Source organism: Salmo salar, chromosome 20 (assembly GCF_965601325.2).
Source record: "Salmo salar chromosome 20, fSalSal1, whole genome shotgun sequence".
NCBI classification, from domain to species: domain Eukaryota; kingdom Metazoa; phylum Chordata; class Actinopteri; order Salmoniformes; family Salmonidae; genus Salmo; species Salmo salar.
The window spans coordinates 28,245,396-28,271,456 of record NC_138310.1 but is presented as its reverse complement, the minus strand read 5'-3'; the positions used below and the strand labels follow the sequence as shown (position 1 = coordinate 28,271,456).

General features: G+C 44.7%; 2 protein-coding genes across 4 annotated transcripts; one reads left to right on the top strand and one right to left on the bottom strand.

Moving 5' to 3' along the window:
• LOC106580315 (spliceosome associated factor 3, U4/U6 recycling protein) lies at positions 1–22,501 on the top strand. Of its 3 annotated transcripts, none has more exons than XM_014161193.3 (20): positions 1–550; positions 4,140–4,439; positions 5,022–5,148; positions 5,438–5,542; positions 5,637–5,821; positions 6,075–6,180; positions 13,089–13,213; positions 13,486–13,641; positions 14,229–14,367; positions 14,570–14,677; positions 14,803–14,880; positions 14,974–15,032; positions 15,169–15,278; positions 15,758–15,870; positions 16,019–16,095; positions 16,338–16,509; positions 17,036–17,508; positions 18,770–18,922; positions 19,943–20,133; positions 20,321–22,501. In XM_014161193.3, the coding sequence occupies exons 2-20, from the start codon at positions 4,254–4,256 to the stop codon at positions 20,508–20,510; spliced, it is 2,853 nt and encodes a 950-aa protein (XP_014016668.1). In that variant the 5' UTR covers positions 1–550; positions 4,140–4,253; the 3' UTR covers positions 20,511–22,501. The 3 variants fall into 3 exon arrangements, with proteins under 3 accessions (XP_014016668.1, XP_014016667.1, XP_014016666.1); XM_014161192.3 differs by having other exon boundaries at positions 14,570–14,698; XM_014161191.3 differs by lacking the exon at positions 1–550 and having other exon boundaries at positions 3,508–4,439; positions 14,570–14,698.
• A 31-nt stretch (positions 22,502–22,532) lies between these two features.
• On the bottom strand, positions 22,533–25,589 carry LOC106580317 (FIC domain protein adenylyltransferase). The gene is made up of 3 exons (XM_014161196.3): positions 25,411–25,589; positions 24,744–25,090; positions 22,533–24,470 (listed from the first exon to the last, which is right to left on the bottom strand). Exons 2-3 carry the CDS (start codon positions 25,015–25,017, stop codon positions 23,374–23,376), a joined length of 1,371 nt encoding a protein of 456 aa, XP_014016671.1. The 5' UTR covers positions 25,018–25,090; positions 25,411–25,589; the 3' UTR covers positions 22,533–23,373.
• Between the last annotated feature and the right edge of the window lie 472 nt (positions 25,590–26,061).

Here is a 26,061-nt window from a genome sequence, read left to right as displayed (position 1 = left end):
TTTTCTCCAATACTATCCGGCCATTAACATGTAAATAAATCAACGCTTGAATAGAAACGTAGTTAACACCTCAGGATTTTGATGCCAACAGTTCCATTAGTTTTCACTGCAGCCTCGTTTGAATGCTGCGGTTGCGCAAATTTGTACGGAATGGTGTTAGTCAACAGTCGTGTAGTTAGCTAGCACTGGACAACTTTAGCTACAACTGTGCCCTAGCTACTGTTGTTAGCTAGGTTTAGCGTTCATACTGCATTTAGAGTAAATATCGGGTAAATTAGACCTGTGAATTATAGGTAGTAAAGTACATGGCCCTTTTGTGATAAGGGCATAACGTTTTAATCTCCAGTGTCAACGACGTTCTTCTGAGGAAAAGGGACGCACACCTTTTCGTAACCTGCGCCATATTTTAAGCACAGATAGAACAATGAGACAGATATTTCACTGGATGTTAAATGTGACGCATCCGCTTGGCGTTTCCACTCTGAAAGGAAGCCCACTGGTCGGCAGTGGGAGAAGATTTTATTTTTTTATTTCACCTTTATTTAACCAGGTAGGCAAGTTGAGAAAAAGTTCTCATTTACAATTCTGACCTGCCCAAGATAAAGCAAAGCAGTTCGACACAAACAACAACACAGTTACACATGGAGTAAAACAAACATACAGTCAATAATACAGTAGAAAAATAAGTCAATATATAATGTGCTCAAATGAGGTGAAATAAGGGAGGTAAAGGCAAAAAAAGACCATGGTGGCGAAGTAAATACAATATAGCAAGTAAAACACTGATGGAACTAGATGGCCGACATTCTGAACATTTTCTCATCGATGAAACATTTGATCCCAATACAATTTTCCGTTCCCAAAACTAAAATATGTTATGAACAGAGTGGATTACGTTTTGTAGCCTTTAGCCTTTGCGAAAGTTTGTAAAAGATTTTGCTAGCTCGTGCTTGGCTCTGCCCACCTCCTTACTTGTTCTGCCCACTATGACTAATTTGTTCCCATTGGAAACGACATGCTGTGGTCTACCCTGGTTTAGTTAAAATCTTTGTTTTAAGTGTGTCATCAATCGCAGCAGTGTGGGAGGGAGATTCCTTAATGTGAGAAGTGTGCAGGAGGACATGACAAAGGAATGTTTAGTATAGGTGGAAAAAGCTGTGCGTGTAACCTGTAAGGGTACCCATGGTTTTGGAGAGCAGAGGTCTCCGGTGAGAGAAAGGCAGGTTGAGGTTGCCAGGATCAGAGTAGTGCAGAAGGTGTTATATGCTTAGGCAGTGAAGAGAGTAACAAATGAAGATGGGTCCAGGGTGAGTGATCCTAAGAGGACCCCAATTTTGTGGTATCCAATTGGTAGTTACAGTCTTGTCCCATTGCTGCAACTCCTGTACAGACTTGGGAGAGGCGAAGGTCAAGAGCCATGCGTCCTCAGAAACACGACCCAGCCAAGCCTCACTGCTTCTTGACACAATGCCTGCTGAACCCGGATGCCAGCCGCACCAATGTGTCAGAGGAAACACCATACACCTGGCGACCGTGTCAGCATGCATGCGCCCGGCCCGCCACAGGAGTCGGTCGAGCGCGATGGGACAAGGAAATTTTGGCCTGCCATACCCTCTCCTAACCAGGAAGATGCTGAGCCAATTGTGCGACACTTCATGGCTTGAGCCAAAACGTTTGCCCACCCCTGTTCTAAACCCATAGGCGCAACAAAGCGAAACTTCCGGGAACGCTTGCCAAGCAGATCAGGCCGGGGTTTGGGGTTAAAGAAGTCAATGAGAGAAGTGAAACATTCTTCCTTTGTTGTTAATTTTCTCAATCTAAAGTCAGAACCTAGATTCAATGTCTTAAGTAGTTATTACTATGTTATTACTCAATCCTCGTGAAAGTGACAAACTTTATATCGAAGGTGTGTGCCTTTGAGTTGACGGCCTGCACATGCGCAGTTCGGCGCAAGATACCGTTAGACATGATGACTTTACTCTACACATGAGTTTAGCTAGCCAACGTCGCCATGACATTGCCTACAGGAGTGATCTGGGATTTCTATTGGAGAAGATGTATCAAATCAAAATAATTTTATTGGTCACATATATGGGTTTAGCAGATGTTATTGCGGGTGTAGCGAAATGCTTGTGCTTGTAGTTCCGACAGTGCAGCGATATCTAACAAGTAATATCTAACAATTTCACAACAAATACCTAATAAACATGAATCTAAGTAAAGGAATGGAATTAAGAATATATAAATATGGACGAGCAATGTCAGAGCGGCATAGACTAAGATACAGTAGATAGTATGGAATACAATATATACATATGATATGAGTAATGCAAGATATGTAAATATCATTAAGGTGACATTATTAAAAGTGACTAGTGTTAAATTTATTAAAGTGGCCAATGATTTCAAGTCTGTATGTAGGCAGCAGCCTCTCTGTGCTATTTATGGCTATTTAACAGTCGGATGGCCTTGACATAAAAGCTGTTTTTCAGTCTCTCAGTCCCAGCTTCGATGCACCTGTATTGACCTCGCCTTCTGGATGATAGCGGGGTGAACAGGCAGCGGCTCAGGTAGTTGTTGTCCTTGATGATCTTTTGGCCTTCCTGTGACATTGGGTGCTGTAGGTGTCCTAGAGGGCAGGTAGTTTGGCCCCGGTGATGCGTTGTGCAGACAGCACCACCCTCTGGAGAGCCCTGCGATTGTGGGCGGTGCAGTTGCCGTACCAGGCAGTGATGCAGCCCGACAGGATGCTCTCAATTATGCATCTGTAAAAGTTTGCGGGTTTTAGGTGACGAGTCAAATTTCTTCAGCCTCCTGAGGTTGAAGAGGTGCTGTTGCGCCTTCTTCACTACACTGTCTGTGTGGATGGACCATTTCAGTTTGTCAGTGATATGCTGTTTTCTGAAGTCCACAATCATCTCATTTGTTATGTTGACGTTGAGTGAGAGGTTATTTTCTTGACACCAGACTCCCAGAGCCCTCACCTCCTTCCTGTAGGCTGGGATGGTAAACAAATTGAAGTGGGTCTAGGGTGACAGGTAAGATGGAGATAATATGATCCTTGACTAGTCTCTCAAATGCACTTCATGATGACAGAAGTGAGTGTTACGGGGTGATAATCATTTAGTTCAGCTTGCATTCTTGGGTACAGGAACAATTGTGGCCATCTTGATGCATGTTGGGACAACAGACTGGGATAGCGAGAGATTGAATATGTCCGTAAACACACCAGCCAGCTGGTCTGCCCATGCATTGTGAGGGTTAACATGTTTAAATGTCTTACGTCGGCCACGGAGAAGGAGACCCCACAGTCCTTGGTAGCTGGCCGTGTCGGTGGCACTTTGTTATCCTCAAAGCGGGAAGTTTCTGCCTATCTTCGTACTGTAGTCTTTGATCAGATAGGGCCAAAGTACTGGAATAGTGTTTAGGTTTTAATGGGTGCAGGGTTAGTTTGTAGGGATTTTTTTTTACAACGTGTAATTAATTCATACTACATCTACAGAATTGTAGGCTGATATACAGCCAACACTGTAGGTGGCAGCATGCACCTATAATATTTTTTTGTGGACCGTCATAAAAACCAAAGAAGAAAAGTAATGAATACGTCACATAAACACATGACAGTTTCGACTTTTTTTGCGTTCGAGAAGAAAAGGCGGTTGTCTGCGGTTTCAAATATTTTTGGCAGTATGCTGTGCTGTGGCCCCAAACAACAAATTGTTTGTGCATTCAAAATAACACATTTTGATCAATTGCAACATGTCTATTAAGTCTCATCTGCACAATAATGTAACGTAGCATTTTGCAGCATTAGCCTATAAACAGGAATCAATTACTTCTGAGACGTTTAGGAACAAATATATCTACATCTCCCACTTTGTTTTTTATTCACATGATATGTACGACGAAGTGCATAACAGTACAATAGGCTGCTTATGTGCTTCTCAACATTGTACAGCATGCACAGGGACGTCGGCCATTAAAATTGCCCTACAGGAGTCCCAATTTTTAATTGCTGGGATATTCGGTATCCGCTCTTTTCAGGAGGAATCTTAGCAAATGCAATATATGGTGGTTATAGCTGTTATTGTCCAAGTAATATTAATACATAGTTATTTGGTTGTGTTCTTGTCATGTAGGTAACAGATTACGTGACGTTTCGAATTTAGCATAGTAGTATCAGGGGGTGGGTTTGCCAGCCAGGCTCTACCTTGGACAGCTCTCACTGCTGTTACCAGGCAGACAGTTCCAACATGGCAGCAACGGGGAACGCAGAAGAGACGCAGTTGCAAGAGATGGAGGAAGAGGCAGGGATGGAAAGAGAAATGGATTCAGATGAAGAGGAGGGTATGGGAATCGAAAATTCAGACGATGAAGAAGACGATTCGTCAGAAGATGATAAAGAGAATGAAGCCGAAATTCAGCGTTTGGAGGAGCAGGTACGTTAGCTAAGCTAACTGTTTGAGAAATGAATGGAAACCTAGCTAGCTATTTTAATCCACACTGTTGCAGCTAGCCATTTATAACGTTTGATGTCAACTAGCTAACAGCGTTGTTTGTTACATTGATTTTAAAAGCATAAACACATCACAAACAACAAGTTGGCTTGTTTGCAGACTTGCACCGCAAAGAAAGCTAGTTAGCTACTTAGCTAACGTTAGCTCGCATGCTAATAGTTTGCTAGCTATTAGTTGATGCATCATTATGTAACTATCTAGTCAACTAGCATGTTACCCAGCCACAATTATATAATACCAGCCAACGTGCTTGCAGTTGTATTACAAACTAAACACGCGCCCTTTCAGCGGGCTGCAGTTGAGAATGATAGGTAGGTAGTTAGCTAGCCAGTCTGCAACAACATTTAACAGTCAAGCTATCCGTTTGATTTCACAAGCAATACTCATTACAGTATTTAGTTCACTTACATATTATATATTTGTTTGCTAACCAAGAACAAATGTAAATACACACAAAGGGTTGTTGGTCTGACTCGTCTTCTATCCTCTCTCTGTGACTTTCAGCTGTCCATCAATGCTTTTGACTACAACTGTCATGTGGACCTCATAAAACTCCTGAGGCAGGAGGGGGAACTGCCTCCACTGCGTAAGGCAAGGCAGAAGATGAGTGAGCTCTTCCCACTGACTGAAGGTTGGTGTCTGATGGTCTCTGGAGATGCAGCAGACTTTATGCTTGGCCAGTTTTATGATTGAGCTGATGTGCTTTATGTGGTAGACTAGATTAAATATAAGACTTGTTGCAAGGTCTGCTTCTTTTGTGATTCATTGGTGTGAAGAAGTCTTATTTATGATGATGATTCAGTAATTCGGAACAAGGTTTACTGTTTCATCATTACTGTGAAAAATGATGGTTTCATTGTTGTAAACATACTGAATGTTATTGTGAACTGTATACAAATCTGACTTGTCCTCTCTTGCAGAGATATGGCTGGACTGGCTCAAGGATGAGATCCGCCTAACCGAGGAGGAGCCGAACCGGGAGAAAGTCTACGAGCTCTTTGAGATGGCTGTGAAAGATTATATCTGTGAGTTCTGTCCCCACTTATTGGATTGTGTTACGATTCTATATATTGTGATGTTATTGTAAAGTAAACATTGAAATTCTTGTGTGGCCTTCAGGCCCTGAAATCTGGCTGGAGTATGCCCAGTACTCTATCGGGGGCATGGGACTGCCTGGTGGGATGGAGAAGGTGAGGTCCATCTTCGAGAGAGCCCTGACAGCCGTGGGGTTGCACATGACCAAGGGGGCGACTGTGTGGGAGGCCTACAGGGAGTTTGAGAACGTCATACTGGCAACTGTTCAGGTGAGCGCCCCTGAAGAATAATGATCTCTAGTAGCTGCAACATGCTGCTCATTTTTCTATATCTCCCCATGTCTATATTTCTTAGGGTGTTTTGTATAAGACCATCTGCTAAATGAATGATGGTAGATTTTCCTTGTACCTTCAGCATTGGGCAGAAATGTTGAAAAAGCATGATTGAACGCAATCTGATATTACACAAACTCGGCTCTTTGCTGGATTTTGTCTCAGTTTTCTATCTCTTCTTTTTGCTCAGCCTCCCCTTGGCAGTGTCCCCACCTGCGAGCAGCAGGAGCTTCTGAACGCTCAGCTCGAACGCATCCACACTCTGTTCCGCCGCCAGCTGGCCATCCCCTTAATGGGTAAGGCTCTCCCTGCTCCACTCTGGAGGGGATGCTGTACAGAGGGTGGGGGGGGGGGAATTTGGTTGGATGGAATAACATGTCCTTGAGAGGCTATTATGGCACACTTTGGAGGTACCCATCGCAATGACCTTTTCAGGACTGAGTCGTGGAGAGCCAGTGCAATGTCAAATCAAATTTGATTTGTCACATGCTTCATAGACAACAGGTGAAAACTAACAGCGAAATGCTTACTCTCAGCGAACGCTTACTTACAGGTCCTTTTCCAACCATGCAGATTTTAAAGATAAGATCAACAATCTAAAAATGAAAAGTCACACATTGAATAACAATAACATGGCTATATATAGGGAGTAGAAAATAACACTGCTATATACAAGGAGTACCAGTACCGAGTCGATGCGCAGAGGTATGAGGTAATTGAGGTAGCTATGTACTGTACATATCGGTAGGGGTAAAGTTACTAGCAGCAGCATATGTGGTGAGTGTGAAAGGTGTGGGTATATGTAGTGTGTGTGGGTATATGTAAAATGCACGTGTGTGCATTTTATGTGTGTGTGGGTATATGTAGTGTGTGGGCAGAGTCCAGTGTGTGTGCACGAGAGTTTGTGCAAAAAAGGGTCAATGCAGGTGTTCCGGGTAGCTGTTTGATTAGCTGTTTAGAAGTCATATGGCTTGGGTTAGAAGCTGTCCAGGGTCCTGTTTGTTCCAGACTTGGTGCGTTGGTATTGCTTGCTGTGCAATAGCAGAGAGAACAGTCTGTGGCTTGGGTGGCTGGAGTCTTTGACAATTTTTGGGCCTTCCTGTGACACTGCCTGGTATAGAGGTCCTGGATGGCAGGGAGATGGGCCCCAGTGATGTACTGGGCCATACACACTACCCTCTGTAGCACCTTGCGGTCGGATGCCAAGCAGTTGCCATACCAAGTGGTGATGCAGCCGGTCAAAATGCTCTCGATTGTGCAGTTGTAAAACTTTTTGAGGATCTGATGTCCCATGCCAAATCTCTTTAGCCACCAGAGGGGGAAGAGGTGTTGTCGTGCCCTCTTCATGACTGTGCTGGTCTGTTTGGATCACGATAGATCCATAATTATGTGGACACCGAGGAACTTGAAGCTCTCAACCTACTCCACTACAGCCTCGTCGATGTAAATGTGGGTGTGCTCGGCCCTCTGTTTCCTGTAGTCCACAATCAGTCCGTGACCAGCAATCCGGTTTCCGAGCTGGTCACGGTGCACCTCAGCCACGCCCAAGGTACTAAACGATATCATAACCGCCATCGATAAAAGACAGTACTGTGCAGCCGTCTTCATTGACCTGGCCAAGGTTTTCGACTCTGTCAATCACCGTATTCTCATCGGCAAACTCAACAGCCTTGGTTTCTCAAATGCCTGGCCTGGTTCTCCAACTACTTCTCTGACAGAGTTCAGTGTGTCAAATCGGAGGGCCTGTTTTCCAGACCTCTGGCAGTCTCTATGGGGGTGAAGGAAAAAGGAAACCGCACACTGCTCTTGATAGTATCACTGATATTTAATAAGCTTACGTATGGGCCTCACGGCCTTCGTCAGAGCCTTTGTGAATTTTCTGAAAACAGCACCCCTATAGACCTAGCCACACCCACATCCGTTCCATGCATGGAAAGGGGTTGGAGGCAAAGGAAAAATAAATAAGTGCTACCAAACATAACAATATGCATTTCACAAACACTACAAAAGTGTATAAATAAGACGCATTAAACACGTCCATAAAACCACAATGAGGACATAGGAAGTATCATTAATCATTGGGTACATCATACAAAAAACATCAGAGTAATCTTAAATGGGCACATAATTCATGTTCAAATTCACAACATAACATACATGGGCATTTCATCTTTAAGTCCTTTAGGAAATAATGTCTGGAGGGTGAAAATCCAAAAACATTCTCATTTGCTCAGAGTATTATTAATATCACCTCCCCTGTCTGATATCTTGACTTTCTCTATGCCACAAAATCTAAAGGTAGAAATGTCATGTTTTAGGTCATTAAAATGTACTGCGACTGGATGGGGGTAGCACAGGGTCTCTATGGGGGTACCACAGGGTTCAATTCTCGGGCCGACTCTTTTCTCTGTATATATCAACGATGTTGCTCTTGCTGCTGGTGATTCCCTGATCCACCTCTACGCAGACGACACCATTTGGTATATATCTGGCCCTTCTTTGGACACTGTGTTAACTAACCTCCAGACGAGCTTCAATGCCATACAACACTCCTTCCATGGCCTCCAACTGCTCTTTAAATGCAAGTAAAACCAAGAGCATGCTTTTCAACCGTTCGCTGTCCGCACCCGCCCGTCCGACTAGCATCACTACTCTGGACGGTTCTGACTTAGAATATGTGGACAACTACAAATACCTAGGTGTCTGGCTAGACTGTAAACTCTCCTTCCAGACTCATATTAAACATCTCCAATCCAAAATTAAATCTAGAATCGGCTTCCTATTTCGCAACAAAGCCTCCTTCACTCACGCCGCCAAACATACCCCCGTAAAACTGACTATGCTACTGATCCTTGACTTCGGCGATGTCATTTACAAAATAGCTTCCAGTACTCTACTCAGCAAACTGGATGCAGTCTATCACAGTGCCATCCGTTTTGTTACCAAAGCCCCTTATATCACTCACCACTGTGACCTGTATGCTCTAGTCGGCTGGCCCTCGCTACGTATTCGTCGCCAGACCCACTGGCTCCAGGTCATCTATAAGTCGATGCTAGGTAAAGCTCCGCCTTATTTCAGTTCACTGGTCACGATAACAACCCTCACCTGTAGCACGCGCTCCAGCAGGTATATCTCACTGGTCATCCCCAAAGCCAACACCTGCTTTGGCCGGCCTTTCCTTCCAGTTCTCTGCTGCCAATGACTGGAATGAATTGCAAAAATTGCTGAAGCTGGAGACTTATATTTCCCTCACTAACTTTAAACATCATCTATCTGAGCAGCTAACCGATCGCTGCAGCTCTACATAGCCCATCTGTAAATAGCCCACCCAATCTACCTACCTCATTCCCATATTGTTTTTATTTACCTTTCTGCTATTTTGCACAACAGTATTTCTACTTGCACATCATCATCTGCTCATCTATTACTCCAGTGTTAATTTGCTAAATTGTAATTACTTCGCTACTTTGGCCTATTTATTGCCTTACCTCCTCACGCCATTTGCACACACTGTATATAGATTTTTTTCCCCCTTGTTTTTTCTATTGTGTTATTGACTGTACGCTTGTTTATTCCATGTGTAACTGTGTTGTTTGTGTCGCACTGCTTTGCTTTATCTTGGCCAGGTCTCAGTTGTAAATGAGAACTTGTTCTCAACTAGCTTACCTGGTTAAATAAAGGTGAAATAAAATAAAAAGGACAAGAAAATGGTCCAATTCACACACTTATCAAGAGAACTTCCCTGGTCATCCCTACTACCTGATCTGGTGGATTCACTAAACACAAATGCTCCATTTGTAAATTATGTTGGAGTGTGCCACAAGCTATCCATAAATAAATAAAAAAACAAGAAGATGGTGCTGTCTGGCTTGCTTAGTGTAAGGATTTTGATACTTTTGATACTTACAGTGCTTTTGGAATGTATTCAGACCCCTTGAATTTTTCCACATTTTGTTACATTACAGCCTTATTCTGAAATGGATTAAATAAAAACATTGCTGAGGAAATCTACTCACAATACCCCTTATTTACATAATTATTCAGACCCTTTGCTATGAGACATGAAAATGAGCTCAGGTGCATCCTGTTTCCATTGATCATCCTTGAGATGTTTCTACAACTTGATTGGAGTCCATCTGTGGTATATTCAATTGATTGGGTATAATTTGGAAAGGCACACACCTGTCTATATAAGGTCCCACAGTTGACAGTATATGTCAGAGCAAAAACCAAGCCGGGAGGTCGAAATAATTCTCCGTAGAGCTCAGAGACAGGATTGTGTCGAGGCACAGATCTGGGGAAAGGTACCAAAACATTTCATCAGCATTGAAGGTCCCCAAGAACACAGTTGCCTCAATCATTCTTAAATGGAATAAGTTTGGAACCACCAAGACTCTTCCTAGAGAAGGGCCTTGGTCAGGGAGGTGACCAAGAACCCGATGGTCACTCTGACAGAGGAGCTCTAGAGTTCCTCTGTGGAGATAGGAGAAACTTCCAGAAGGACAACAATCTCTGCAGAACTCCACCAATCAGGCCTATATGGTAGAGTGGCCAGACGGAAGCCACTCCTCAGTAAAAGGCACATGACAGCCTGCTTAGAGTTTGCCAAAAGCCACCTAAAGTCTCTCAGACCATGAGAAACAAGATTCTCTGGTCTGATAAAACCAAGGTTGAACTCTTTGGCCTGAATGCCAAGCGTCACATCTGGAGGAAACCTGGCACAATCCCACGGGGAAGCATGGTGGTGGCAGCATCATGCTGTGGGAATGTTTTTCAGCGTCAGGGACTGGGAGACTAGTCAGGATCGAGGCAAAGATGAACGGAGCAAAGTACTGAGAGATCCTTGATGAAAACCTATCCCAGAGCGCTCAGGACCTGACTGGGGCGAAGGTTGACCTTCCAACAGGACAACAACTCTAAGCACACAGCCAAGACAACGCAGCAATGGCTTCGTGGCAAGTCTCTGAATGTTCTTGGGTGGCCCAGCCAGAGCCTGGACTTGAACCTGATCAAACATCTCTGGAGAGACCTGAAAATAGCTGTGCAGCAACATTCCCCATCCAACCTGACAGAGCTTGAGAGGATTTGCAGAGAAGAATGGGAGAAACTCCCCAAATACAGGTGTGCCAAGCTTGTAGCGTCATACCCAAGAAGACTCGAGGCTGCAAAAGGTGCTTCAACAAGGTACTGAGTAAAGGGTCTGAATACTTGTGTAAATTTCATTTTTTTTTTAATTATAAATTGGCAGAAAATTCTAAACCTGTTTTTGCTTTGTCATTATGGGGTATTGTGTGTAGATTGAGTTGAGAAAAATGATTTATATCAATTTTAGAAGAAGGCTGTAACCTAACAAAATGTGGAAAAAGTCAAGGGGTCTGAATACTTTCCAAAGGCACTGTAAGTATATTTTAGCAATTACTTAAGTATCAAAAGTAAATGTATTTAAAACCAATTACTTTTAGACTTTTACTCAAGAAGTATTTTACTGTGTGACTTTTACTTGAGTCATTTTCTATTAAGTTATCTTTACTTTTACTCAAGTATGACAATTGGGTACTTTTCCCACCACTGCTCCAAATGGAAAAGGTTGCCAACCCCTGGTGTAGCCTATTACCGGCAATTTCGGGAGCATAATGGCACAATCTGCGAAGGCCAGCAGCGGTGGGAGGAGGTGGTTCGGCAACAGGTTTTTTTCTTCTGCTTAGGCTATCTTGATCTCTGGCTCCCTCTTGAGTCATTTGTGTGAATTTATTAATCACATTGTACTTAAAGCTTCAGACAAGATGATTTTATTTAAACACATAGGGTGTGTCTATATATGGGAAACCATTTTTAGTCGGGGACAACCCTAGTTCCTTTTGTCCAATTGGGAAAGGGCAGTGTGGCGTGCAATAGAGATTGTGTCATCTGTGGATCTGTTGGAGTGATATGCAAATTGGAGTAGGTCTGGGATGATAGTGTTAATGTTAGCCATGACCAGCTTTTCAAAGCATTTCATGGCTACAGGTGTGAGTGCTACAGGGCGATAGTCATTTAGACAGTTTACCTTGGTGTTTATGGGCACAGGGACTATGGTGGTTTTCTTGAAACATGCAGGTATTATAGACTGGGTCAGGGAGAGGTTGAAAATGTCAGTGAAGACACTTGCCAGCTGGTCAGCGCATGCTCCGAGTACGCGTCATGGTAGTCCGTCTGGCCTTGAATGTTAACCTGTTTTAAAGTTCTTACTCACATTGGCTACGGAGAACTTCGAGGCAGTGTTGCTTGCCTCGAAGCGAGCATGGAAAGCATTTAGCTCATCTGGTAGGCTCGTGTCACTGGGCAGCTCACAGCTGGGTTTCCCTTTGTAATCCGTGATAGTTTGCAAGCCCTGCCACATCCAATGAGTGTCAGAGCTGGTGTAGTAGGATTAGATGTTAGTCCTGTGTTTATGCTTTGCTTGTTTGATGGTTCGTCGGCAGGCGTAGAGGGATTTCTTACAAGCGTCTGGGTTAGTGTCCCGCTCCTTGAAAGCGGCAGCTCTAGCCTTTAGCTCAGAGTTGCCCCCCCTCTCTAGCTGCACAGGCGCGTCATGCTGGTAGAAATTATGTAACATTTATTTGTTTTCCTGCATTCAAATTACCGGCCACTAGGAGAGTTGCTGAGTGTTGCTTGCTGTTACTATGTTGCTTTTCAAAGACTCAATAGAGGTTTACAGAGAAAGCACTCATTCTCACCAGGCCCAGTAATGTGGTCCCTGACCAGCCTTTCATCCAAGCGCAGGACTCGCCAAGAGATAGCCAGATGGTCTGGCATTGTCTGCTGCCTTTTTTCTGGTCCGGCTGAAAGGCCACCGGAGGCATTTCTGGAATGGCTAAACCCAGCTCTCGCTTCTATGACCCGTGCCAACCATGGTGCCAACGCTCAGTGTATAATCCCTCCTTATCTACGGCCTGTCAGTCACTGTTTTATACCTCCACAAGATAATGACACAAAGAAAACAGGCTGAAGTATTTACATGGCTGTGTGTTATTGCTAAAATGAGGACACACTCAAAATGTCAAAAGCCAATATCCTTCTGAATGAGATTTTAAACTTTTGGTGTTCCTCCCTTTTAATTTATTGTAATAAATAAACAGGATGCTCTTTTATATAATCACCTTCATTTTAAGCCACACTTAGAATGTGAAAAAGGTTTCTCCTAATGATAACTGCTCTTTTACAGACATGGAAGGAACATATGCAGAGTATGAGGAGTGGTCTGACCAGGGGGTGTCTGATACAGTCTCCCAGAAGTACAAGCGGGCCCTGCAACAGATGGAGAAGAGCAAGCCTTATGAGGAGACTCTGGTACTTGCCTAGATTGTATTCTACCCTGGACATTTTGTACCATGCTGTTTGTTTTGGAAGGATTTTCAATGGATTTGAAGCATTCAATTCTGATTACACTGCCTAGAAAGTAGCAGTAGATTATTGGGAAAGTTTTGTCATTTTAAGCATTATGTGCTTATTAAGCAAATTGATTGCTTTTTCCTACGTGTACCTCTGAAATCATTGCGAGTCTGTATGCTAGACATGGTCATCTGCTCAATGCCTTTAACATGCCAACGTTTGTGTTTCAGATGGCAGCCGAGCCACCCAAGCTAGCAGAATATCAGACCTACATTGACTATGAGCAAATGGAGGGTGACCCGGCACGGATCCAGATCATCTTTGAGCGGGCACTGGCAGAGAACTGCCTGGTACCAGACATGTGGGCCAAGTACACCAAGTACCTGGTGAGTGTCCCCCACCCCTTTCCACTGCACCGGGCGACGTGCTGCACTGGGCTCATTTTAATTACTCACAGCCAGCCGTCTCTGGCTCTCTCCAGCAGCTCCTGAAATGTATTCATGGCCTAATTGCTTTAATGGGATGGCAATGAGATGCTGAGATTGCAACCTTAAACACGGACAACATCCAGTAATTCATCAGAGCCTGGGCATTTCACCAGTTTGATGAAGAAACAAAAGTTTAATCTTATTGTTCCAAACCTGTGATCCATTAGGCTCTTTTTAAAACCCAAGTTTTGGCCTTCTGCATATACTAAAGGAAGTGATTAAATTGATGGAGGTGCGATTTAACGGCATTATATGCTTCCACACATGAATCAAATTATGACCTTGCCTAATGGTGTTGGGCAGTATAATATTTTTTGTGCAGCGTTATGATGGAAAATGAACGCTGTCCCACAGGTTCACCTTTCTAGCGAAGATGTCAGTTATCACTCAGGTAGAAATGACTGTAGATTCATAGTTTTTGAGTTCCTTGTCAGTGTAGGTTGTTATGGATTGTTTTATTAACAAGTCTTTTGCTGTTGCCTCAGGATCGTCAACTAAAAATCAAAGACCTGGTCCTGTCCTCTCACGACCGTGCGGTCAGGAACTGCCCCTGGACCATGGGCCTGTGGAAGAACTACCTGCTTGCCCTGGAGAGGCATGGGGCCGACCACCAAACTATATCAGGTAAGCACTGGACCACAGGTGGGTTATGGAGGCAGCACTCATATGTGTCATGTATGGTGTGGATGTAAACAAGGAGATTTTAAACATGAATGAAATGTTTCAATGAAAAGGGGTGAACTTGGTTAAAGATGTTGTATTGCCCCTATTATTGGTACTGGGACTGTGGAATCATGAAAGACCATCTATTTTTCCCCCTCCACAGACATTTTTGAAAAGGCCCTGAATGCCGGATTCATACAAGCCACAGATTATGTTAATATCTGGGAAGCATACCTTGATTACCTGAGGAGGCGCGTCGATTTCAGCAAAGGTGAAAGCACCTTAACATTGGGTAATGCAAAGTAACATAAGTAATAAGATCATATTTGTTGTGTGGAGAAAGTCAAATGCATGGATGAATGAAGTCCTCTGTTGATAATGGTGTTTCTTTTCCAGAGTCGAGCAGAGAGCTGGAGGAGCTGCGGGCAGCCTTCACCCGTTCTCTAGACTATATGAAACAGGACGTGGAAGAGAGTAAGTAGACCTGCGGCCTGTGTACAGTACTCTTCATCTTGGTCCTTGTGTGTTTGTGTTGGAGACTCACCACTGTGCATTACTCCTGTCTAGGATTTAGTGAAAGTGGAGACCCTTCCTGTACCATCATGCAGGTCTGGGCAAAGATAGAGGTAAGGGTGAAGATCATGACAAACTTGTCTTGTTCACTTGCTTCTTTCATTGCAGATACAAGTCAGTGCAAAAATGGCATCTATACAATTTTAAAATGTGATTGTATACAATTTTCTCCCTCCTCTCTCTGACCAGGCCCTGCATTGTAAGAACATTCAGAAAGCTAGAGAACTGTGGGACAGCATCATGACAAAAGGGAATGCCAAATTCGCCAACATGTGGCTGGAGTACTATAACCTGGAGAGGTCAGTGAGGCCCCTATAACCTGGAGAGGTCAGTGAGGCCCCTATAACCTGGAGAGGTCAGTGAGGCCCCTATAACCTGGAGAGGTCAGTGAGGCCCCTATAACCTGGAGAGGTCAGTGAGGCCCCTATAACCTGGAGAGGTCAGTGAGGCCCCTATAACCTGGAGAGGTCAGTGAGGCCCCTATAACCTGGAGAGGTCAGTGAGGCCCCTATAACCTGGAGAGGTCAGTGAGGCCCCTATAACCTGGAGAGGTCAGTGAGGCCCCTATAACCTGGAGAGGTCAGTGAGGCCCCTATAACCTGGAGAGGTCAGTGAGGCCCCTATAACCTGGAGAGGTCAGTGAGGCCCCTATAACCTGGAGAGGTCAGGGAGGCGACTATTTAGTGGTCACCTGTGAACTGTTGATTTGATGGTTAGACAGGTTGATTTATCTATGACAAATCTGATGGTGGTTGTGATATGGTTTGACTCTTTGCAGGTCGTACGGAGATGCTCTCCACTGCAGGAAAGCCCTCCACAGGGCCGTCCAGTGTACCGCCGACTACCCTGAGCATGTGTGTGAGGTACTGCTCACCTTTGAGAGGGTTGAGGGTGAGTCTTTTTGTGATGGAAATGCCATGAATAAGTGGACAGGTGTCAGTTGGGATTGATTGGCTGACTTGTAGAAAACAACACTGAATTGGTAAGTCATGGTGTGAGAGTAAGGTGAGTGTTTCAGTGCAGTTTGTGTCGCCACCAGGGTCTCTGGAGGACTGGGATGCAGCGGTGCAGAAGACTGAGATAAGGCTGAACAGAGTAAACGAGCAGAGGGCCAAGGTAAGCTGACCCCGCAACACTCACAACACTGCTGCTAGCTAGGCCTGTGAACATAGAACGTTGATTATACTGGGCAGGGGAGGATGGAAGGGGAATGGGATTTTATTAATTTTTTTACATTGGAGAGCAACAGTTGTAGGTTTTTTATGACAGAATTGAAAGGAAAAAACACACACTTTGCTTGTGCAGCTGTCTGTTTCTGTGCTGTCATGTTCATAACTTATTCCCTGTCCCTCTCTCAGGTGGCAGAGAAAGAGGCCCATCTGGTCCGACAGGAAGAGGAGAAGACTGAACAGCGGCGGAGGGCCAAGGCAGACAAGAAGAACCAAAAGAAGGGACAGAAAGGCAGCAGGCCTGGGGAGAAGAGGAAGGCAGAGGATGAGGATAACGAAGATGAGTGGGGGGAGGAATCGGGTAAGGAGAGGCATCAGGAATCGGGTAAGGAGAGGCATCAGGAATCGGGTAAGGAGAGGCATCAGGAATCGGGTAAGGAGAGGCATCAGGAATCGGGTAAGGAGAGGCATCAGGAATCGGGTAAGGAGAGGCATCAGGAATCGGGTAAGGAGAGGCATCAGGAATCGGGTAAGGAGAGGCATCAGGAATCGGGTAAGGAGAGGCATCAGGAATCGGGTAAGGAGAGGCGACATGACGATCCTACCATTTTTTTTTTCTTTCATTATTTTTACATGGGAATGTTATTGCTTAGTCTCCGCTTATGCGAACAAAGTGGCAAGTATAAAAGTCATCCTGTGTGTTTGCTAAAGCTTTGTGTCACCTCTGGGCAACAGTAAGTAAGTAGCCTTGAGCCAGAACAGCTCATAGGGCAGGAACCCATCTCCTGATTTTGTAGCGTGAGGCAGCATGATGTACAAGTACACCCCCTAGACAGGACGCTAGTCTATCGCAGGGCCTTACCCCCAATTTATCTTCTGTGCAACAGAGCAACCTCCAAAGAGGCACCGAGGGGAGGGCAACCATGGCAGCTTCAGGGGGGGAGGTGCTGAGGAGTTCATGGAGACAGAGAGTGGACTGTTTGGGAGGAGAGCCCCCCCTTGCCGCAGACAGGAACCCCCTGGTGCTAAGAGGGGCCAGCAGATAGCACCAGACACCGTACGGAAGACCCAGGAAGACAACCCCGAACAACGCAAGGATGACTGCAGTGTGTTTATCAGCAACCTGGCCTTCAGCATGGAGGATCCAGAGAAGAGACTGAAGGAGTTGTTTGAGTCCTGTGGTCCTGTACAGTCAGTGCGCCCCGTCTATGCTGCCAAGGGCTTCAGAGGGTACTGCTACGTACAGTTTGAGGGCAAGACGTCCGTGCCCGAGGCCCTGAAGATGGACCGGCGTGAGGTCGACGGCAGGCCAATGTTCGTATCGCCCTGTGTGGATAAAAACAAGAACCCTGATTTTAAGGTGAGTGAGACCCATCTACACTGAACAAAAAATATAAACGCAACATGTAAAGTGTTGATCCCATGTTTCATGAGCTGAAATATTCCATACACATGCTTATTTCTCAAAAATGTTGTGCACAAATTAGTTTACATCCCTGTTAGTAAACATTTTTCCTTTGCCAAGATAATCCATCCATCTGACAGGTGTGGCATATCAAGAAGCTGATTAAACAGTATGATCAATACACAGATGCACCTTGTTCCGGGGACAATAAAAAGCCACTCTAAAATGTTCAGTTTTGTCACACAACACAATACCATAGATATCTCAAGTTTTGAGGGAGCGTGCATTTGGCATGCTGACTGCAGGAATGTCCAAAAGCTGTTGCTACATACTTTTATGTTAATTTTTCTACCATAAGCCACCTCCAACGTTTTAGAGAATTTAGTAGTACGTCCAACCGGCCTCATAACCGCAGACCATGTGTATGGCGTCGTGTGGGCCAGCTGTTTGCTGATGTCAACGTTGTGAACAGAGTGCTTGATGGTGGGGTTATGATATGGGCAGGCATAAGCTATGGACAATGAAAACAATTTCAGTTTATTGATGGCAGTTTGAATGCACAGAGATACTGTGTCAAGATCCTGAGGCCCATTCTCGTGCCATTCATCTGCCATCACCTCATGTTTCAGCATGATGATGCACGGACCCATGTCACAAGGATCTGTACATAATTCCAGGAAGCTGAAAATGTCCCAGGTCTTCCATGGCCTGCATACTCACCAAACGTCACCCATTGAGCATGTTTGGGATGCTCTGGATCGACGTGTATGACGGCATGTTCCAGTTCCCGACAATATCCAGCAACTTCACACAACCATTGAAGAGAAGTGGGACAACATTCCACAGGCCACAATGAACAGCCCGATCAACTCTATGCAAAGGAGATGTTGCCCTGCATGAGGCAAATGGTGGTCACACCAGATACTGACTGGTTTTCTGATCTACGCCCCTACCTTTTTTAAAAGATATGTCACCAACATATGCATATCTGTATTCCCAGTCATGTGAAATCAATAGATTAGAGCATAATTAATTTATTTCAATTGGCTGATTTCCTTATATGAACTGTAACTCAGTAAAACCTTTGAAATTGTTGGCTGTTGCGGTTTTTAATATTTTTGTTCAGTATGTTCGTTTTGATTTAGGGGTGGATGAATGGGAATGGTGGTTTCACCATATAGATAGTGAGTTACTCTTTTCATGTCTCTTCCTCTAGGTGTTTAAGTACAACACAAACCTGGAGAAACACAAGATCTTTATCTCGGGCCTGCCCTTTTCCTGCACCAAGGAGCAGCTGGAGGAGCTGTGCAAGGATCAAGGCACCATCAAAGACATCCGCCTGGTCACCAACCGCTCAGGCAAACCCAAGGTTAGGAGGCATAACTCTGGGAGGTTAGGCTGTACAGGTCTGGGGCTGGGAGGTTAGGCTGTACAGGTCTGGGGCTGGGAGGTTAGGCTGTACAGGGCTGGGAGGTTAGGCTGTACAGGGCTGGGAGGTTAGGCTGTACAGGTCTGGGGCTGGGAGGTTAGGCTGTACAGGGCTGGGAGGTTAGGCTGTACAGGGCTGGGAGGTTAGGCTGTACAGGGCTGGGAGGTTAGGCTGTACAGGGCTGGGAGGTTAGGCTGTACAGGGCTGGGAGGTTAGGCTGTACAGGGCTGGGAGGTTAGGCTGTACAGGGCTGGGAGGTTAGGCTGTACAGGGCTGGGAGGTTAGGCTGTACAGGGCTGGGAGGTTAGGCTGTACAGGGCTGGGAGGTTAGGCTGTACAGGGCTGGGAGGTTAGGCTGTACAGGGCTGGGAGGTCAGGCTGTACAGGGCTGGGAGGTTAGGCTGTACAGGGCTGGGAGGTCAGGCTGTACAGGGCTGGGAGGTCAGGCTGTACAGGGCTGGGAGGTCAGGCTGTACAGGGCTGGGAGGTCAGGCTGTACAGGGCTGGGAGGTCAGGCTGTACAGGGCTGGGAGGTCAGGCTGTACAGGGCTGGGAGGTCAGGCTGTACAGGGCTGGGAGGTCAGGCTGTACAGGGCTGGGAGGTCAGGCTGTACAGGGCTGGGAGGTCAGGCTGTACAGGGCTGGGAGGTTAGGGCCGGGAGGCTAGGCTGTACAGGGCTGGGAGGTCAGGCTGTACAGGGCTGGGAGGCTAGGCTGTACAGGGCTGGGAGGCTAAGTATTTTTCTCCATCCAGATGTTAGATTTAGAGTATTAATTTGCTCTTGAGTTCTCCAGTTGAGTAATAAGTTAGTAACTTTACACATAACAAATATAATCTTTGTAAACATCCAAACAGATCATTTGAATCATACATGTAGAATCTCCATTGACTTATACGTAAAATGGATAGCTCTCATGTGAGTCGCTGCTCTAATGTGCTGCTGTGGCGTGTCTCTACAGGGTCTGGCGTACGTGGAGTTTGAAGATGAGGCTCAGGCCTCCCAGGCCGTGCTGAAGTTGGATGGCACGGTACTACAGGAACACACACTCTCTGTTGCCATTAGCAACCCACCTCGCAGAAATGCAGCCGACAAGCCTGACTTCAGCAGGCCCATGGGAGCCATGATGCCCCGGGCTATGGTCTATGGATCGTAAGTTTCCAACACTCTAGTAAAATACTCTTCTAACAAGGAAAGATGTTAGTTACCCTGACGATAGTACTCATTACAAATATCCAATTAGCTTTGTTTCTCCAACTCATTAAACATAAGCTGCCTTTTAAATCGGTTATTCTCACATGTTCACATGTGAATGAGAGCTTTTGGTTTTCTTTTTCAGGAGGGGAAAAGGGCGAACCCAACTCTCACTAATCCCTCGTTCCCTACATCGGCAGACTGGATCAGAAAGTAAAGCAGAAAATGGGACTGCACCTAAACCCACAGGGGGTGCATCCGGAGACGCTGGGTTTGAAGCACAGGCCAAGCCCATGTCCAATTCAGACTTTGCCAAATTTCTTCTCAGAAAGTGAAAATAATCAAATGACTGCCTTTTGTATGGAAAGCCATCTTGGGTCCTTGAGAAGAAGAAATGGCAGATATTGTGCTGTGTTTGACTCCCCTTTAATCACTCCCATGGCCTCATTCTCCTTGTCACTTTTTGTGAGAAAGCCTTAATCTCCCTGGCTCCTTCGACTGGCCCCAAACTCCATATTACCATCCTTTTGAACAATGATTGATTGATATTCCTTTTGAAAAAGTGTGAGTGACCAATTTCGGCTTGCTTTTTTTTAGATTGGAAAGGGTGTTTTTATAGATTTGTGTGTAAATTATTTTGTTCTGAATTGAGAAAAGGGTTCTGAGTTTAGTATTTTTTTTAACTGCTAAAACAACCCAGCTTGTGAATTATGTTTCTTGTTTTTAAAAAGTATATGCAAGAGCTTGACATTTGAGATGTGTTATAGATTATGTATTACAACAATGAAAATAATTTCCCGTTTGTTTAAGTTTCACACATTTTGAATATCATTTTTGTGTACCTAGAGCGATATTCTATCGAACCCTGGGGTAATTTCATGTTTATCTGAGCTGTTCGCCGTTCAAGCAGGCAGAAATACAGCCGGTATGATGCGTTTTGCATCAGATGCACAAAAGCAATATAACATTCAGAATGGGTGAATCTTTCCTCTAAGGTATCTTCAGATATCAACATGCCACTAAAATCTTTTGCGTCTGTTACAGAGCAGCTAACATGCAACGATATTTGTTCCCAAACAGTGAAAGACTAATGCTTCGCTTTACAGAATATTACCTTAAATGGCAGTTGTACAAATAATTTATTTGCAGATGTACTAATTCCTTACTTGTTCTGTGCTCACATTTACAATGTAGTTTTCAAAAGTCTCTGTTCATAGGAAAGGCATGTATCATCTATAGCTGTTAAAATCCTTTAATGTACTAATCCCTTACTAAAACTTTTATTGCTGGCACTATAATTTAACAGGTAGTCTGTGTGCATGTCATTAACCCAGCGCCCCATTTTGTTTGCCTATCATGTTTAGGCTGTCTTACCTGAAATGATTGAAGGGAAGACATTTTTGTTGTACTATTGTATGTCATTTTCCTGAGATTGTTTCCAATTTACTTCCAGGTAACTTGGTTAAGGTATTTAATAAACTATCTGTGAAAGTCTTGATGGGTAGGGAATGAATAACTGACAGTTTGGAGAAGCCCTAGGCTTTTACTGTCATCTTAGTATTGTAATGAGTACGGTCCACAAGTGAATCAACTGTTGGGAGAAAAATCTATGCAGCTGTTTGATTGCAAGAGCCCTCCATGCCCATGTATCAAATCAGCAAGTGATAACATCAGGGGAATGTAGGTGTATACTTAATTCAGAACTGTCTCCTTTTCCTTTCAAATCAATCGACAAGTGATCCTGTTTGGATGAGTGGGGAATGTCAAATGTGTGTTCAGACTCCCAATGGTTGGCCATAGTTTTGTACGTTTTGAGAATTATTAGCTATATATGTTCTATCACCACAGTGGCCTAATCCAGGGTTTCCTAAACGTCATCCTGCTTCCCCCCGGTGCACATTTGTTTTTTCTCTAGCACTACATAGCAGATTCAATAACCAACTCAAGCTTAGAATCAGCTGTATAGTGCTAGGGAAAAAAACAACGTGCACCCAGGGGGGCCCCCAGGACCGAGTTTGGGAAACCTTGGCCTAATCTAGTTAGACTACAAATGTTTGATCTTTAAAAGTCACTTTCTGTTTCGTCCAATACAAAAATATGGGGTGTGTGGTCATTTTAAAATGTTGTCATGGTGTTTAAATTTGTTCTAATAATAAAATAAACTAGTGTTTTTTTTTTACTAAATTATCAATGCAACTTTCTGAGATTGTATGTGGTCTATTTTTGTTCAGTGATTTTATTTACTAGTTATTTGGATGTTGTAAAATTGCCATCTTGTGGTTTTGTTGCTGTTTTGGCCTAAAGTTTATTAAAGCAATTCAAATAATGTTTGAGGTTTTTAAACTAACAAAGTCACATTCAACAGATAATACGTTTATTTTGTAGTAAATAAACTCAAATACATGAAAGTGCTTCAGTGAAATATCAGACGGTATGACCCAGTTGGATAAGCTACATTACAACACCGTTCTTCGACACCCAACAGGTGATCTACTGCGCACGGCCAATCTTTGTTGGTCTGTCTTATCCATAAGGGAGAAACATCTAATCAGAATCACAACTCGATCTTCTCAGAATGTACCCATTCATAACACCTTCAGTTATAATGAATTCACTCAAAAAACTACTGATAATAGATGGGTGAAATGCAGTTTAGGCCTAAATGTCCTTTAGAAACTACACTAAAAACAATAAGTAGCATTGCCAAGAGTATGAAACAGCCCCATTTGAGTCAACAAATTCATGACCCTTTTTTTCCCCTTTATGAAAAACAATCTGCAGCTGAAAATGTGTTTTCTAAATCACAACTCACCATAATTAGTTCAAACACCTGCACCACAGGAGGTTGGTGGCACCGAAATTGGGGAGGACATGCTCATGGCTGGAGTGGAATGGTATCAAACACATGGTTTGATGCCATTCCATTCGCGCCGATCCAGCCATTATTATGAGCCGTCCTCCCCTCAGCAGCCTCCACTGACCTGCACCTCAAACTACCTGGTATGAGAATATTTGTTTTATGTAAAGATGCAATTTCCCTGTAGAAATGTGCAAGGTCATGCTATCATTTTGACACAGGGCTGCTATTAGTAATACGTACATCAACTGACATATCTTTACACTTAAAGCAGGATTAACCCAAAATTAGATCTAAATAAAAAGACAAAATCCAAACAGTCATGTACCCTCCTGCCCCGCTCACTCCCGTCCCCTCTCACTGTTGTGGACAGGTATGGTTTGTTTGCAGTTTGGACAAGCTTGGTGGTGGCTGGAGCCAGGCAGCCCCACAGGGTGCTCAGTGGTGGCGATCAGCAGGGTATCCAGGGTGATCTCTGTGCATTTGGCTATGAAGCGGATGAAGGGGCGGATGTCACCTTCGTTGGCTGTGTCCAGAACGGCGTAGTACTCTGACCTTTGCTCTTTGCGGATGGTGATGGGTGGGTAGCGTGCCTGCATGAGCACCAAGTTCATTAGCAGCCGTGATGTGCGTCCGTTCCCATCCACAAAGGGGTGCACGTACACCAGCTTATAGTGGGCGAGTGCTGCATACTCCACGGGATGCAGCTGCAGAGCCTCCTCTGAGTTGAGCCACTGCACCAGGTCCTGCATGTGGCGCTCCAGGTCCTGTGGGTGAGGTGGGATGTGGTGGCCTACAAACACCTGGCTGGTACGCAGTCGCCCACCCTCCACAGGGTCTGCATAGCCCAGCACGCGCCGGTGGATCTCCAGGATGTCATTGACGGTGATGGCCCCAGCTCGGGACAGCAGCGTGGTGTTGATGTACTTCATGGCCGCGTCCACACCGATGACCTCGTTCTGCTCCTGCAGGCTCTTGCCGGGCACGGCGTAGCGAGTCTCAATTATATGGCGGATCTCAGACAGAGTGAGTGTGTTGCCTTCTATGGCCACTGTGTGGTAGATGTGGTGGTAGTACGTTTCCTCCATGACACGTCTAAGAGCAGAGTTACCCTTGGGGATGGACATCAGCCTGCGTACTTTGCTGTCGATAACCCCAAAGTGGCGTTGGTCAATCTCCTCCACCAGGGGGAGTGTGCGGTCACGGCTCACCAGGGCCCTCTCGTTGCATGGTGAGATGGCAAGGGCCTTGGTATACAGATGGTCCGCCTGGACAACGTCCTTCTCTTCCAGAATGGTGCCCAGCTCCGTCAGAGCTTCCACAAAGTCTGGGTTCATGTTGAGTGCATGCACCAACAGCTTGTGGGCCTTCTCTCTCTTCCCCTGCTTCTTCATCTCCACAGCCTGTTGCAGTGCTGCCTTGGCCTCCAGCTGGGTCTCTGCAATCAGCACACACGAAATACATTGCATAACTAGGCTGTGCTGTCCAAGACATGTATTAACCCAAGCAGAGGTGATTTCATATTTGTACTTTTAAATATGACTCATGAACCCAAGAGTATGGAGGGTATTATCCTCCCACTCTTAACACACTCTGGAAATGAATTATCCCTATTAACTGACCGCTGTATTTTCATTTTGAACAGTGCTCTACCACTGACGGTTGATTTAGATTCTTACAACCAGAAGTATATATTTCATGAGAACCTTACCTATACTGGGCTTGGCCCTAAGGGGCAGGAGATCGAGGGCTGTAAAGGGGACAGTGAGGCTGGTGGACTGGACAGTGGGGCGCTGAGTTTTACCCCACAGCTGGCAGTGCAACTGGGCAATCCCCTTTAGAGTGATACAGCATTCGTCCTCCACCCCCACCATGGGCATCAACAGCGCCACCAGAGAGCCCAGGAACAGGCAGAGCAGCGGTCCCCATCCGCCAAGGAGATGGCCACTTGTGTAACGCCACCACACCGTTAATGAAGCCATCATCACTGATGATAGTATCCTCCATTCTCAAGTGACACGTCCCCCATCTATTCGAGTTAGGCTAGCCGAGGAACAGCTGTGTAGGAGAAAGGCAGAATCAGAAGCAGTTTTCACACAGAATTTATGGTAGTTTCATTTTGACAGCTGTGTACATGTCAAACGAAAAACTGCGGAGGCAGTCTTTAGCTAACGTAGAGCGTAAGTGTTAAATTGAGTAGCTAAATAACCCATACAAAACTAGTACGCCTAACTAGCTATATGGCTAAATATAATCACCCAATACACAGGATACATAGCTAGCTACTGGCAGTATTTTCGACAAGCCAGGCACGTACTGTAAAAATGGCACTGACAGCTGTTAGCTAGCTAGCAAAGCATCTTCATCAGCGTACTCACCTTATTACACCATTCTTGACTAGAAATCAAACAAACTACGTGTAAATGTTAAATACAAGTATCAGTCTCTAAGTAACCACTATCGTTTGTAGACTAAACATACATTAAGTAGCTAAAGCGCTGCTTAGCTAGCTATGAACGTCTTGTAAATACACATCATCAACTTCCTGGGAAAACAAGCCGGTATATGTGCTGGAATATGATTGGTCACAACAAGATTGTTCGTTGCTGTTCATTGGCTCAGATCTCCCAAGCATGCTTTTATTCAGCAAAACAAACACCGGGTCGTAGCCCTTATTGATTGGATGTTGGATGGAAATGTAGGCCTATTATCTATTAACCGGAGTTAACAGTATATAATGTAATAACTGTCATTATGACAATAGAATTTGGTTAGTAAATCGTTATGCATTGATTAAATAGGTCGACCTGTATTGTATAAGTAGCAACCTAGCCTAGACTGCAGCCTATGTTGACAGTCAGCACTGAATAACTAACTTGGTGACCATGCAACAGTTCTAACACTACTCCTAAATTGCAAATTGGCCTATAGATATTCCTATTTTATTTTACCATGGCAGTACCATGAGAGTCAGTGCTGAGAAGCATCCTCTACCAGTTTAAGCGGGTGGGTAATAGAGTCATTTAACT

Excerpts from the sequence above, each read along its gene's own strand:
- LOC106580315 (XM_014161192.3), top strand. The coding sequence starts at position 4,254 with ATGGCAGCAACGGGGAACGCAGAAGAGACGCAGTTGCAAGAGATGGAG. Across the intron at positions 4,440-5,021 it reads TTCAGCGTTTGGAGGAGCAG|CTGTCCATCAATGCTTTTGA; the intron begins GTACGTTAGCTA and ends TGTGACTTTCAG. Across the intron at positions 5,822-6,074 it reads TCATACTGGCAACTGTTCAG|CCTCCCCTTGGCAGTGTCCC; the intron begins GTGAGCGCCCCT and ends CTTTTTGCTCAG.
- LOC106580317 (XM_014161196.3), bottom strand. The coding sequence starts at position 25,017 with ATGATGGCTTCATTAACGGTGTGGTGGCGTTACACAAGTGGCCATCTC. Across the intron at positions 24,471-24,743 it reads TAGGGCCAAGCCCAGTATAG|AGACCCAGCTGGAGGCCAAG; the intron begins GTAAGGTTCTCA and ends TGCTGATTGCAG.